Source organism: Leucoraja erinacea, chromosome 3 (assembly GCF_028641065.1).
Source record: "Leucoraja erinacea ecotype New England chromosome 3, Leri_hhj_1, whole genome shotgun sequence".
Classification (NCBI taxonomy): domain Eukaryota; kingdom Metazoa; phylum Chordata; class Chondrichthyes; order Rajiformes; family Rajidae; genus Leucoraja; species Leucoraja erinaceus.
The window spans coordinates 20,270,059-20,284,470 of NC_073379.1; the positions used below are offsets into that span (position 1 = coordinate 20,270,059).

The 14,412-nt window shown below is 44.5% G+C and overlaps 1 protein-coding gene across 8 annotated transcripts in view; it reads right to left on the minus strand.

Annotated features, from left to right (window-relative positions):
* adgrl3.1 (adhesion G protein-coupled receptor L3.1) overlaps positions 1-14,412 on the minus strand; it is a 623,227-nt gene that overhangs the window by 249,387 nt on the left and 359,428 nt on the right. For all 8 annotated transcript variants that reach the window (XM_055632233.1, XM_055632235.1, XM_055632237.1 and 5 more), the window contains one exon: positions 4,538-4,647. In XM_055632233.1, coding sequence (XP_055488208.1) covers positions 4,538-4,647 — 110 coding nt within the window. The remainder of the gene's footprint in view (positions 1-4,537; positions 4,648-14,412) is intronic.

The window sequence follows — 14,412 nt, forward strand, 5'->3', positions numbered from 1 at the left end:
TGAAGATCATCCCATCAACGGAGAACTCGAGGCCTCCGACCACGAGAGAGGAAAGAAGGGAAGAGATTTGAACTTTTTTTCGCCTTCCATCACACTGAGGATTGTGGAGGAGTCACTGTGGTGGATGTTTATGTAAAAATGTATTTTGTGTGTTCCATTGCTTTTTATTGTCTGACTGACTTGGCAAATGAAATTCCTCGTATGTTACAAAACATACTTGGCTAATAAAATATTATTGTGATTGTGATTGATTGATTGTGATTTACTATTATGAGGAATGACTCTCAAACTGACCTTAAAACCTTGACTTAAAATAATTACAGAACTTCCACTATTTTGTTTCCCATTATTAATTCCCAATTGACGTTCTCTGAGAGACTAAAGTTATACTCTTTCTTCACTCTCCCAGCAATCTGAATTCAAACTTGACGTTGGCTATGTGGGTTTTCTCCAGGTGCTCCGATTTCCTCCCATTTCCCAACAATGTGGGAGTTGGTTTATAAATCGACCACTGCAAATTGCCTCAAGTGTGTAGATCAGTGGAAGAATATAGGGGAAGTTGAGTGTGGGGAGTGTAGAGTTGACGTAAATCGGTACTTCATGGTGCGTGGACTCAGTGGGCAAAAGAGCATATGTCATTGCAGTATGGGTGGCAGGGTGGCAAGGTGGCGCAATGGTAAAGTTGCTGCCTTACAGCGCTTACAGCGATGGAGACCCGGGTTCGATCCCGACTACGGTGCTTGTCTGTACAAAATTTGTACGTTCCCCCCCGTGACCTGCCTGGGTTTTCTACAAGATCTTCGGTTTCCTCCCACACTCCAAAAAGTGTGTAGGCAAATTGGCTTGGTACAAGTGTAAATTGTGCCTAGAATGTGGAGGATTGTGCGGGGATCGCTGGTCGGTGCGGACTCGGTGGGCCGAAGGGTCTGTTTCCACGCTGTATCTCTAAATCTAAAACTTTGCCCGATAATTTTATGGGCTGCTGGTACAGCCTGATAACATCACTGCTGATGGAAACCAGAGACCTCAATGAAGTGATGTCTGGCACATTAGAAAAGTAGAAATCCATGCCACTGAACTCACCAGAACTCCAGAGAGCTTTTTTCAAGGTCAGCAGCAAGTTTTAATACTTTGATTGATTGATTGCTATATCAGTAACTAATAGATATTATAATAGCATTTAAAAGACACTTGACTCAGTATGTGGATAGGAAAGGTTTAGAGTGATACAAAAAGCTGGAGTGACTCAGTGGGTCGGGCAGCATCTGTGGAGAAAAGGAATATGTGATGTTTCCAGTCGAGACCGTTCTTTAGACTCTGTCTGATGAAGTGTCTCAACCCAAAACATCACATATTCCTTTTCTCCAGAGATGCTGCTTGACCCGTTGAGTTACTCCAGCTTTTTGTGTCTATCTTTAGTTTAAACCAACATCTGCAGTTCCTTTCTACTCAAAGTTTAGAGGGATATGGGCCAAATGCACACAAATCGGACAACTTAGAATGGGGGCATTTTAGACTTTAGAAACTTTAGAGATATTAATTAACATGAATGAGTTGGACCAAATTGCATGTTTCTGTGCTGTATGATTCTATGATTGAAATATTCAGCTAGGAATCAGCCCTTCAGCTGACGAGTCCATGCTGACCTGACCATTGATCACATTGTTCACACTAGTTCAATGTTTTCCCCACATTCGCATCCACTCTCTACACACTTGGGGCAATTTACAGAGGCCAACTGACTTAGAAATCCACACATCTTGGGACGTGGGAGAAGACCGGAGCACCAAGAGGAAACCCCTCGTAGGAAGAACGTGCAAACTCCACATCCACAGCCAACACCCAAAGTCAGGATCCAACCCGGGCCCCTGGCAGTGAGAGGCAGCAGTTCTACCATTTGCACCATTTTGCTGCCCTGCTTTTGCCACTGACCAAAGAATTTAGGTAAACATTTGAAAAAGTCTTTACAAAAACATATCCTTTGATAAATCACAGCCTGCACATCTGGAGTTAGAAACATAGAAACATCGGAAATAGGTGCAGGAGCAGGCCATTCGGCCCTTTGAGCCAGCACTGCTGAACATCCAAAATCTGAACCCCATTCCTGCTTTCTCCCCATTTTCCTTGATTCTGTTAGCCCTAAGAGCTATATCTAACTCACTCTTGCAAAACATCCAGTGAATTGGCAGAGAATTCCACAGATTTACAACTCTCTGGGTAAAAAAGTTGTTCCTCATCTCAGTCCTAAATGGCCTACCCCTTATTCTTACACTGTGATCCCTGGTTCTGGGCTTCCACAACATTGGGAACATTTTTCCTGCATCTAGCCTGTCCAATCCGTTTTGGACCTGTCCCACTTGGCGATTTTTTAGGCAACTTCCGGCGACTGTCATAGTCGTAGCAGGTCGCCGAAACAACGGCGGCCACCTATGTCATCCTGACGACAACCTACGACAGCACCTACATCAGGATAAGTCAAGCTACGCTCATTGGCGTCAAACCCACTGTCGCCAAAATTTTCTCAACATGTTGAGTATTTAGCAGCGACCAGAAAGACGCTACGACATTTTGCGCGACTGAGGAGGCTACGCTCGGCGACCACCGGCGAACATGTGGCGACAAACTAATCACCTGTAGTTACCGAAAAAATTGTCTAAGTGGGACAGGCCCTTTAAGAATGCTAGTGGTAATGTGATTGACATACCTCAGGCCCTTGGAGGTCAAAAGCTATCGCTTAACCATGGCATGCCTCCCTATACTAACGGACCATTGCTGTTCCTCGCAGTGCAGTGAACATCAATTAAAGGTCTCAGCATGAGTGCAACGTGTTCTATTTTATCGAATAAACATCCAGTTTTGCAAGCTCAGTATAAATTGAGAAAACAGATAGGTTTCTTTCAGTGGCAGAATTAATCATTTGTAGAGCCGTGCTAAACTAATTAGCTGCACATCTTCTAACTTTTGGGTCAGGATCCCAGTTCAGCATGTGTTCTTGCCAATCATGTAATCAGCCTTGCTACAGCCGTGGCAACTGGAGATGGCATACTGAAGCAGCACTGTGCCAAATCAGAATTGATTTCTCAAAAATAAATATATATAGAGAGAGCACTCAAATTAACAGCAAAGATATTTAAGCTGGACAAAGATTAATAAGAAGCTGAAATTCCTCATGGTAGAATGAAAGAAATAAAGTTTTCAGTTGCTATAATACCAATCCTGGATTAAATGAAACATAACATATTTATAAAGTCTGAAAATACATTTGGCACATGATATGTCAGTACATTCCTGCTGCATTTATCCAAGACAACAAGGAACTTTTTATTCAAAAGGTAGACAATTTTTATTCAACGCTTAGTCTGAGCCGATAAGGTTGCCTATGGCTAACTTATCCTCACAGTAAATGCTGATGCATTCCAGAATATTATTTGCAACAGTGTCAGAATAGAGTAACTCTGGTTAGATTGGTTATCAAGAGGAGTTGTTTTGAAAAATAATACAAAAATCATGTGAGATCATAATTGATAGGAGGAGAATGAGGCCATTGGGCCCATCAAGTCTATTCTGCCATTTAATTATGGCTGATCTATCTCTCTCCTAACCCCGTTCTCCTGCCTTCTCCCCAAAACCCCTGATACCCAGATCATATGGTAGCCACATTATAATCGCACCAAAAAAATAATTTATATACAAGCTTGCTAGTCTCTGGAAATTTCAAAGGAAAGATGCTGGAAATACTCAACAGGTCAAACAGTGTCTGCGTAGAGAGAAAATAAGTTGATGTTTCAGGTCAGTGGCCTTTCTTTATTGATCTAAAATGACTCTCCATAGATGTCACCAGCATTCTGAGGTTTTATTTTTAAATCATAAATTCTCCATAAGTCAAGGCCACCCAGTTTTCACTGGATGTCACATTTAGACTCAAGAGATAGGCGTGGAAACATCCCTTCGGCCCACCGAGTCCACGCTGACCAGCGACCGCCCTGTAACACTAGCACTACCTCACACACACTAAGGACAATTTACAATTAACAGAAGCCAAATAACCTACAAACCTGTACTTCTCTTGAAGTGTGGGAAGAGATGTGAGCACCCGGAAAAAACCCCATGTGGTCACAGGGAGAATGTTTAAATATGTACAGATAGCACCCGTAGCCAGGATCAAACCTGGGTCTCTGGGACTGTAATACAGTACCTCTACCACTGGGCCACCGTGCCACTTAAGGTGAGATGGAAGAGATTGACTAGTCCTTTCATAGGGGAGGGAGAAAACAAAGCACCACGCCTCGTGACACAATCTCTTATTTTAAATGCTTATATTTTTATGATAAACAACAGCTGAGTTGAACATCTGATTCAGTTCCTCAATCTGCAGTTTTGTTTTTGACACTGTGACAGGCACAGAGCTTTGATATCATCTGTTATTTTGGATTATACTCAAAGATCCATTGCTGGCACAAATGTTCCTCGAAGAGTTTGGTGAAAAACAAAATTAAAATACTCAGTAAAGAAAGAGCAAAGCTTGGAGCACACTTACTGTATGGGACACACTCATACTGAACTTCCAGGTACTTGTATGTCCCTGGGCAAGGGTCTGGAAACACATCAGGACCAGCAACTACGGCACATTGGGTTCGATTATTACACCTGAGGAAGGAAATGAAGAAAAATGCATTACTAACAATGCAGTCAAACAATTCCTTGATTGCAGCAAGCTCCGCAATTTCACGCTGCAAACACAATTACGCAAAACAAAAGACACCTCTGTACTTCTTAGATGGACACAAAAAAGCCTGAGTAACTCAGCGGCAAACCGCAGCATCTCTGGAGAAAATGAATAGGAGATGTTTTGGGTTGAGACCCTTCCCTGTGTCTGTCTTCGGTGTAAACCAGCGCCTGTAGTTCCTTCCAACACATTTTCTCAGTACTTCTGACAGGAGGCAATTGGGTCCTATTAAGCAAACTAAGAATGGCATGGTTGTGTAACCTTGTTGAAGATGCCACTGGAAAGTGAATTTGATCAATAAGTCAATCACAAGTGGATTCCAAAACGTTACACACAAGGCCTCTGTTTTTTTGTTTCTCTCAGCACCAGACTTGTATTCACTCAGTCACTTTTGCAGAAACGGATGGGATACACCTCAGAAAAACACTCACAATATTTTAGATTTCAACAGTCTTGTTACCGGTTTAATCTGGCTCCTCAAAAATGTATTGGTCATACAGCACAAAATCAGGCCCTTAGGCCCAACTCGTCCCATCTAGCTATTCCCATAGACCCGTGTTTGGTCCAAATCTATTGATTCACAGAGGTATACTTGTCCAGATGAGCAAACATGTTGTAAATGGTGAGGATGGTTGTTATAAAACATAGAGCATAGAATACTACTGCATAGGAACAGGCCTTTCGGCCCAAAATGATTGCGCTGGCCATAATACCTAATTAAACTGATCTCGTCTGCCTGTACATGATCCACATCCCTCTATTCCTTGCACCTCGATAAGCCTATTTTAAAAACTCTTCAACACCACTTCCACATCTACCTCCACCACCACTCCGGGCAATGTGTTCCAGACCCCCAGCACTGTGTAAAAAACTTGCCCCCCACAGCTCCATTAGACTTTTCCCCCTCTCACCTTATAGCCATGGCCTCTAGTCTTGGACACTTCCACCCTGGGAAAAGGTTCTGACCGTCTAACCCTACCTATGCCTCTCATCATTTTACATACTTTCATCAAGTATCCCGTCGACCATTGAGTCCCAGAGATCTTTTGTCATCACACTCTTTTGAAGAATTAGTCAAAAAAGCTGTAACATGGTTCAAAAGTGAAAGCAGGAATAGAACTTGAACTTTCTACTGAAAACTCTGAGAAAACAACTCAAGCGGTCCATTGATCTATTTATCTGGAAATTTTAAGCTGTGCATTAAAGCAAATATATTGCACTGCAAATGCAGAATGAAGGTCCATCGTTAATCTGGAGTGAAGTCTCCTACGAATAAGTGATCCCAGTCTATTTGAGCGTCATTACAGAGCAGACAAGAGGGCACTTAAGTCATTTAAATGTAAAAACTCAGGCACTGCCAACTGTGTTTGTTTTCAGCATTTGCATTAGACATGATGGATGAGAAGGCAGCCAAGTGATTTGAGCCATTAGGGAAGGTTTCTGGGGCAAGATGATCACTGTTCTAACCACATGGGAGCCTATATTAAGATATATAGGAATGAAACCAATTAAAGTTCCGAGTCCAGAACCAGGTGGTCACAGTTTAAGAACAAGAGGTAGGCCATTTAGGACTGACATGAGGAAAAACGTTTTCACCCAGAGAGTTGTGAATCTGTGGAATTCTCTGCCACAGAAGGCAGTGGAGGCCAATTCACTAAACGTACTCAAGGGAGAGTTAGATATAGCTCTTAAGGCTAACAAAATCAAGATACATGGGGAGAAGGCAGGAACGGGATACTGATTTTATATGATCAGCCATGGTCATATTGAATGGTGGTGCTGGCTTGAAGAGCCGAATGGCCTACTGCACCTATTTTCCACGTTTCTAAAAAAGAAATTGCAGAATCTAAAATAAAAATGCTAAGAATGCTCAGCTGGTCAGGCTGCATCTGTGGGAAGAGGTACAGAAAGATCTCAAGATAGACACAAAATGCTGGAGTAACTCAGCAGGACAGGCAGCAACTCTGGATAGAAGGAATGGGTGACTTTTCAGGTTGAGACCCTTCTTTTATCTTCGGTGTAAACCAGCATCTGCAATTACTTCTGACACAAACAGAGATCTCTTTCTCTTCCCACACTGGCGACCTGACCTGCTGACTATTCCAAGCATCAGACATTTAACCACTGTCTGAGAAAAGGAAATGAATCAAAACAGAATGTCTGATTCACTCAGGGTGTGTACTGATCTTAATTTGACTTGTTACTCCACTGGCTTAGAACTCACTTGTAACACTGAGCTAGTTTTCCTGAAAATCAGACATCCACATTTTATAAAAAAAAAGATGAGTGCTTGATTATTTTTTTTCATCGATCGGATTGGTTCTGCAGCAGACAAATAACATCTGTAGTATTTTGGAAAAGGTCTGAAGGAACGTTTGCACTGATTAGTACCATACGGTTATGAATATGTACAACACAGTAAGTTAAATCCACAGAGTATGGAGACTCGTAGAAATGCTGCTGCAAACCACATCAAGCTTTACATCAAGGCACTGTTGTGACATCCACACCCCCTGTGTGTTGCAGCAACCTCTTTCATTTGAGTTCAGAGAGGAAGAAATGGGGTTAGTACATGCCAGAAAACCCACAATTAATTGACAGCAGCTTGCTTGAGTGGCAGTGCACATATACAACCTATGATGAGGTTAATGCCATTGCTGTCAGCTACCTCTCTCATTGGCACTAAGAGTACCCACGATTTTAGACTTATGGGGCTGTCCCACTATATGAGCTCATTCAAGAGCTCTCCCGAGTTAAAACATACTCGTGGAAGCACGTAGAATGTATGTAGCGGGTAAGTCGGAGCTCAGAGACGTCTCTTAGCAGCTTGTAACACTAACGGCAGGTACTCAGGAAAAGCGGTAAGCTCGGGAAGACTTGTGAAGATTTTTCAACACGTTGAAAAATGTCCACGAGAGCCCCAAGTACCTATGAGCGGCCATTACCGTAAATCTCCGAGTTTGAATCAGGGCAAACTCGGGAGAACTCTTGAATGAACTCGTACCATGGGACAGGCCCATTAGTGTCTAGCATCTTAGAGACTTGACTCTTCAGCCCACGCAGTCTGCGCCGACTAGTGATCACCCCGCACACTAACACTATCCTACACACAATGGGGCAATTCACAATTGTTACCTACAAACCTGTGTGTCTTTAGAATGTGGGAGGAAACCGAAGCACGCGGAGTGGTCACGGGTAGAAGACACCAACTCTGTACCCGTATGCAGAATCGAAGCCGGGTCACTGGCATTGTAAAGCAGCAGATCAACCGCTGCGCCACTGTGGCACCCAGTAACCAGACAGAGATATTCAACATGATGATAAACCTTGGTCCAGATATAGCTGAAAGGGACTGCAATGCTTAAAGGAAATAATATATGTTGGAAATATGGCAGGGTGGCACAGTGTTGCTGCTGGTGGAGCTGCTGCCATCTACGTGGGTTTCCGCTGGGTGCTCTAGTTTCCTCCCACATCCCAAAGACGACCTGTCTGAGAGTACCCCTAGTGTGTAGGGAATGGATGCGAAAGTGGAATAGCGTACAACAATGGGTGATCAATGGTCAGTGTGGATACGGTGGGCCGAAGGGCCTGATTTCAAGTTGTATCTCTGAACTAAATTAGACAAAAACAGAAAATACACATGGCCTGGTAAAAGGTTGCGAACTTTGACTCTTTCCCCTTTCCCTAGGCGACATATAAACTCCCAAGACAGGAGCAGGAAAGATATTCACAAGGACCCAGAAGCTAATCACGTTAGCAGACCCACTTCATTTTATTGTTGGAGAAATGATTGCAAGTTCACAATGCCCCACTGTTATTAGTTCACTGAAGAACAGCAATTTGTGTAAAGAGAAAATCCATTAGCTGCAAATCACCAAAATTGAATTAACTATCAGCCTCGCTGGACATACTGTCAACTTCCCCTTCAGTGTCATGAAATTGCAGGAGTTGCAATATATACTTAGGCCCAGTCTATCATTCTGTAATGACGCTCTTACTGACAGTGATTTATGATCTTAACATGAATTCAACCTCGGAGGCTGAGAAACAGCACAAATATAACGGCAGCTACCCTCTTGCAAGTAAATGTGTGCTTTCAAAAGGATTTCTGAATTGAGTTTGGAGTTTAGAGATACAGTGTGGAAACAGGCCCTTCGGCCCACCCATACACTAGTTCTATCCTACACACGAGGGATATTTGACGTCAATTAACCTACAAACTTGCAAGTCATTGGAACGTTAAAGGCCTGTCCCACTTGGCCGTCATTCGCGCGCCATTTACCCGACCTGCTAGCGTGTGGGTAGCATGTGGGTAGCGTGTGGGTAGTGCGGGATGGGCGCATGGAGTGGTATGAAGGAGTGTGGACTTCGTCCTGCATGAAATCTTCGCGCGCCACCGGCTTGTCGCGTAACTGACGGCCAAAGTGGGACAGGCCCAAGACCCTGGCACGACACAACGTCTCACCTCCAACAGCAGCAGAAGCAGGCAAACGATCGCTGAGCTCAGCTTGGGGTTCACAGCCGTTGCGAATCCGGATCCGCCTCCACTCCTACTCCCAGAGCGGGGCCAAGACGATTGAAGATAGACACAAAATGCTGGAATAACTCAGCGGGACCGGCAGCATCTCTGGAGAGAAGCAATGGGTGACGTTTTGGGTCAAGACCCCCTCTTCAAACTGAAGAAGAGTCTCTACCCAAAACATCATCCATTCCTTCTCTCCAAAGATGCTGCCGGTCTCGCTGAGTTACTCCAGCATTTTGTGTCCATCTTCAAATGACGTCACGCACTCCAGACGGCTGTGCGGACGCATGATGATGCGCGCAACCATCGCACGTCAGTCACTACCGGCCTGTCGTGTAAATGACGGCCCAAGTGGGACAGCTCGACTGATGCCTCACTATACCTCAGTCAATAGGCCCCCCTCGGTCATGGCTGACCATGGGTGATGCATTCTCGGATGCAAGCCTGGGTGATGTCATATGGAGGACAGGCAGTTGCTCATACAGCATGTCGCCTCTCTCCACATCGCTGATCGATCCAAAGGAACAGCAGGGCCATTACAGTTTGGCACCAGTGCCATTGCAGGGGCTGCCAGAGCGAGGTTGTAGACAACGATGAACTGCCTTTGGGACTACGACTTCAGATTTTCTTGAGGTTTACTCCTGGAGCCTTTTGCATGATTGGATATGGCCACAAGGCAGTGGACGTTTTAGATCAGAATTTCCCTTTTCCTAGCTGGACTGCTATCCCAGGCTGACAAGTCCCATCACTATGGCACCACATACAATAATGAATGTCCTGTTGCTTCTTTTCTTATTTTATCTTTGCCGCTGCTTTTCCTTTTTTTGTTAACTTCATTCTCTCTTTCTCCATTTCCACACCTGCATTTAATACACCTGCATTTAATAAGGCACCCCTTCATCCTTCACTGTGATTCTGTTCTACAGCCTTTACTGGTTAATAAACCAACTGGGACAGAGAGAATATTCACAAGGACCCAGATCTTCCACCAATGCCACGAGCAGATCCACTTCCAGCCTTTGCGACAGTGGCGCAGCGGTATAGTTGCTGCCTCACAACACTAGAGATCCGGGTTCGATCCTGACTACGGATGCTGTCTGTGCAGAGTTTGTATGTTTTCCCAGTGACTGCGTGGGTTCTCTCTGGATGCTCCAGTTTTCCCCCACATTCAAGGTTCAAATATCTCAGCATTCTCAAACATGATACAAGATTCAAGATTCAAGAGAGTTTGCAGTCATGTGTCCCTGATAGGACAATTAAATTCTTGCTTTGTTTCAGCACAACAGAACATAGTAGGCATTGACTATAAAACAGATCAGTGTGTCCATATACCATTATATAAATATGTACACACATGAATAAATAAATTGATAAAGTGCAAATAACAGATAATGGGCTATTAATGTTCAGAGTTTTGTTCGAGCCAAGTTTAATAGCCTGATGGCTGTGGGGAAGTAGCTATTCCTGAACCTGGTCATTGCAGTCTTCAGGCTCCTGTACCTTCTACCTGAGGGTAGCAGGGAGATGAGTGTGTGGCCAGGATGGTGTGGGTCCTTGATGATACTGCCAGCCTCTTTGAGGCAGCGACTGCGATAAATCCCCTCGATGGAAGGGAGGTCAGTGCCGATGATGGACTGGGCAGTGTTTACTACTTTTTGTAGTCTTTTTCTCTCCAGGGCGCTCAAGTTGCCGAACCAAGCCACGATGCAACTGGTCAGCATGCTCTCTACTGTGCACCTGTAGAAGTTAGAGAGAGTCCTCCTTGACATACCGACTCACCGTAATCTTCTCAGGAAGTAGAGGCGCTGATGTGCTTTCTTAACAATTGCATCAGTGTTCTCGGACCAGGAAAGATCTTCAGAGATGTGCACGCCCAGGAATTTTAAGCTCTTGACCCTTTCATATAAACGGGACTGTGGGTCCCCATCCTACTCCTTCCAAAGTCCACAATCAGTTCCTTGGTTTTGCTGGTGTTGAGGGCCAGGTTATTGCGCTGGCACCATATGGACAGTCGCTCGATCTCTCTTCTATATTCTGACTCATCCCCATCAGTGATACGTCCCACAACAGTGGTGTCATCAGCGAACTTGATGATGGAGTTCGCACTATGACCGGCTACGCAGTCATGAGTATAGAGTAAGTACAGCAGGGGGCTGAGCATGCAGCCTTGAGGTGCTCCCGTGCTGATTGTTATCGAGTCTGACACATTTCCATCAATACGAACAGACTGTGGTCTGTGAATGAGGAAGTTGAGGATCCAATTGCAGAGGGATGCGCAGAGACCCAGTTCTGCGAGTTTGGTAACCAGCTTGGAGGGGAAGATTGTATTAAATGCAATGAATAACAGCCTGACATATGAGTTTTTTTGTCCAAGTGGTCCAGAGCGGAGTGGAGGGCCAGCGAGATCGCATCTACTGTTGATCTGTTGTGGGTCCAGGTTTTTTTTCGAGGTAGAAGTTGATTTGCACATTAATTAGCCCTGAAATACATATCATGCCAGAAGTTGCAGTGGTGCACTCTTAGACTAATGGCTATAGGCACATTGCGATTAATTTCACTATTGCCAGAGGATTACTGAATGGGAAAAATGTGCCATCCGGGATCGAAGCTGGACTTGAAGCCTGCAAGGTCAGCAGTGCCTGGAACATCAGATAATTGGTTCAAAGGCACAGAAGGGCACAGTGCAACTCTTTTCTTACTTATAGTCCAGCAGGGTATTCCCACACCCAACCACACCCGCGATTAGCAAGTCGACAGAAATAGTCTACTGAGCCCGCGTGCAAGAGGTGCCACGTTTTGGCACCATTTTTAAAGTCCAGTCCGATCTCTGTTTTTTATGAGTGGTGACCAATCCAGGCAAGCCCCAGGCTGCTCTGGGCCTCCAGCCGTCTCCTTCCTTGGACGTAACTCCCTCTCCTTGCACATCCACCTTTGTACTTTGCGGGCACGGTGGGCCAGGGCCTGATCAGACGTGTAGGCTCGGACCTGTGTCTTGGTAGAATAGGGATGGTGTAAAGTCACGAGGGTGTTTGAGGAGGGGGACTTGTGAGTGCGCTCCAAGGAATAAAGTTCTAACCTGCCTAACCTGCCGAAAATACACAGAATCTCTTGCCCAGAGCAGGGGAATTGAGGACCCGAGGACATAGGTTCAAGGTAAAGGGGAAAAGATATAATAGAAATCTGAGGGGTAACCTTTTCACACAAAGGGTGGTGGGTGAATGGAATGAGCTACCAGAGGAGGTAATTGAGGCTGGGACTATCCCAACGTTTAAGAAGCAGTTAGACAAGTGCATGGATAGGACAGGTTTGGAGGGATATGGACCAGGCACAGTCAGGTGGGACTAGTGTAGCTGGGACATGTTGGCCGGTGGGGCAAGTTGGGCCGAGGGGCCTGTTTCCACACTGTATTACTCTATGACCTCTTCCTACAGCTCAGACCTTCAAATCCAGGCAACATCCTCTTAAATGTTCTCTGCACCCTTTCCAACTCAGTAAAAAAGATTCTGATTCTGATTCACTCACAACACTGTGCAAGTGAAATTTCATATTTCATGGCGTAGAAATAAGTGCAGGCTTGTTTTCCATGTAGATTACTCTATCAAACTTGTTCCCAATGTATCACGTTGCAGGCAAAAGGGCACATGCAAATTTATTGAAACAAATTAATATGAGAGGCAGTCTGTACAAAATGCACAAGGGATTATCAGACATTGCTTGATCATAATGTGGGCCTTGGTAAGAATGACCTGGACACAACTTAAATACCCTTGCAAATATAAATTATGTTGTAAGTCAGCTATTACATATGACAGCTGTAGAAGTGGATTCTACATGAACCTCTGTCTGCAGTCTTGAGGGGTGACGCTCTCCAAATCTGTGCCAATTACTTTATGGAAATAGTGAAATGTTAATTCAACAGGGTACAAGTTCAAGTTTCTATTTGACGAGTTCACGGGTTCTCCCAGCCAGAATCAAATTTCGAAACCAATCCTTTCGCAAAGCAGTCCAGCTGCTCCACCCACTTGCCCAAATCCACACGTCTCTTGTGAACAGAGCAAGCTTGACGTTCGATTCTCCGCCTCCTCCCAACTGATATCATTGTTGAACAAGGCACAAGATCTCAGGGTGTTGGTCTTTGTGCTTTCATTGGTTTATTCTGAAAATGTTTGCAAGCCTGATAATTTTAGTGTGGCCAACAGCCAGCTGGGAACTGAAATATTGGCACAGTATTGAGGAGCCAGGAGGTCTCGATATAGGTGGTCTTCACCGAGGACCCTGCGGTGCCATACACCAAAGTTATTTGGGGAAAAATATTACCTGATCACAAAGAGCGTGCTTATTTCCAGTGCCTGCCCTTCAACATCACATTCCTTCACTGCATTAACTCAATTATAGTCACCAACAATGACATTTCAAAAGACAAAGCTAAAGTTTGCCATCATGTTGCAAGGCAAATAGAGAGGGAACTGTCCGCAGACTAGCGCCATAGAAACACCAGCGATGGGAACAGTAGCTCTGAGGTTAAGGTTCTTGGAATACTTCCCAAAAGCCATTCACGACCCAGAAACACAAATTCAAATCCCACCGTGGCAGCTGGTGGATTATTATTCCACTAACTGAAAGCGAAACATCCAAAACAAATACCGAGTATCAGAAATAATGACCATGAAAAATAGCATATTGGTATATCAAACCCACTGAGTTCACCGATGTTTCAGAACCACAGCAATGACTCCGACTCCAAATTGCCTTCTGAAATGGACCAGCAAGCAAATTGGTTGTATTAAAATACTGAATCTGTACTGAATCAAAGAGTGGTCCTGAGCTTCCATCGACCTCATTGGAGACTATCATCACCTATCCGTGTTCTCCAGACATGCTGCCTGTCCCATTGAGTTACATCAGCATTTTGTGTCTTTTTTTTCAAACCAGTGCCTGCAGCTTCTTTTTTTCCCCATTCTCTAATCTATGGGTTGAAGCACACCGTATTTATCTGTCAGAGTGAGACCACACGCAAATTGGAGGAACAGCACCTTATAGTTCGCTTGGGCAGCTTACAACCACGCAGTTTGAACGTTGATTTCTCTAATTTCAAGTAAGAGTTCAATTTTCCCCCCTCCCCCTCCCCTCCCCACTCCTGCTAGTACTCTTTGCATCCTTGTAT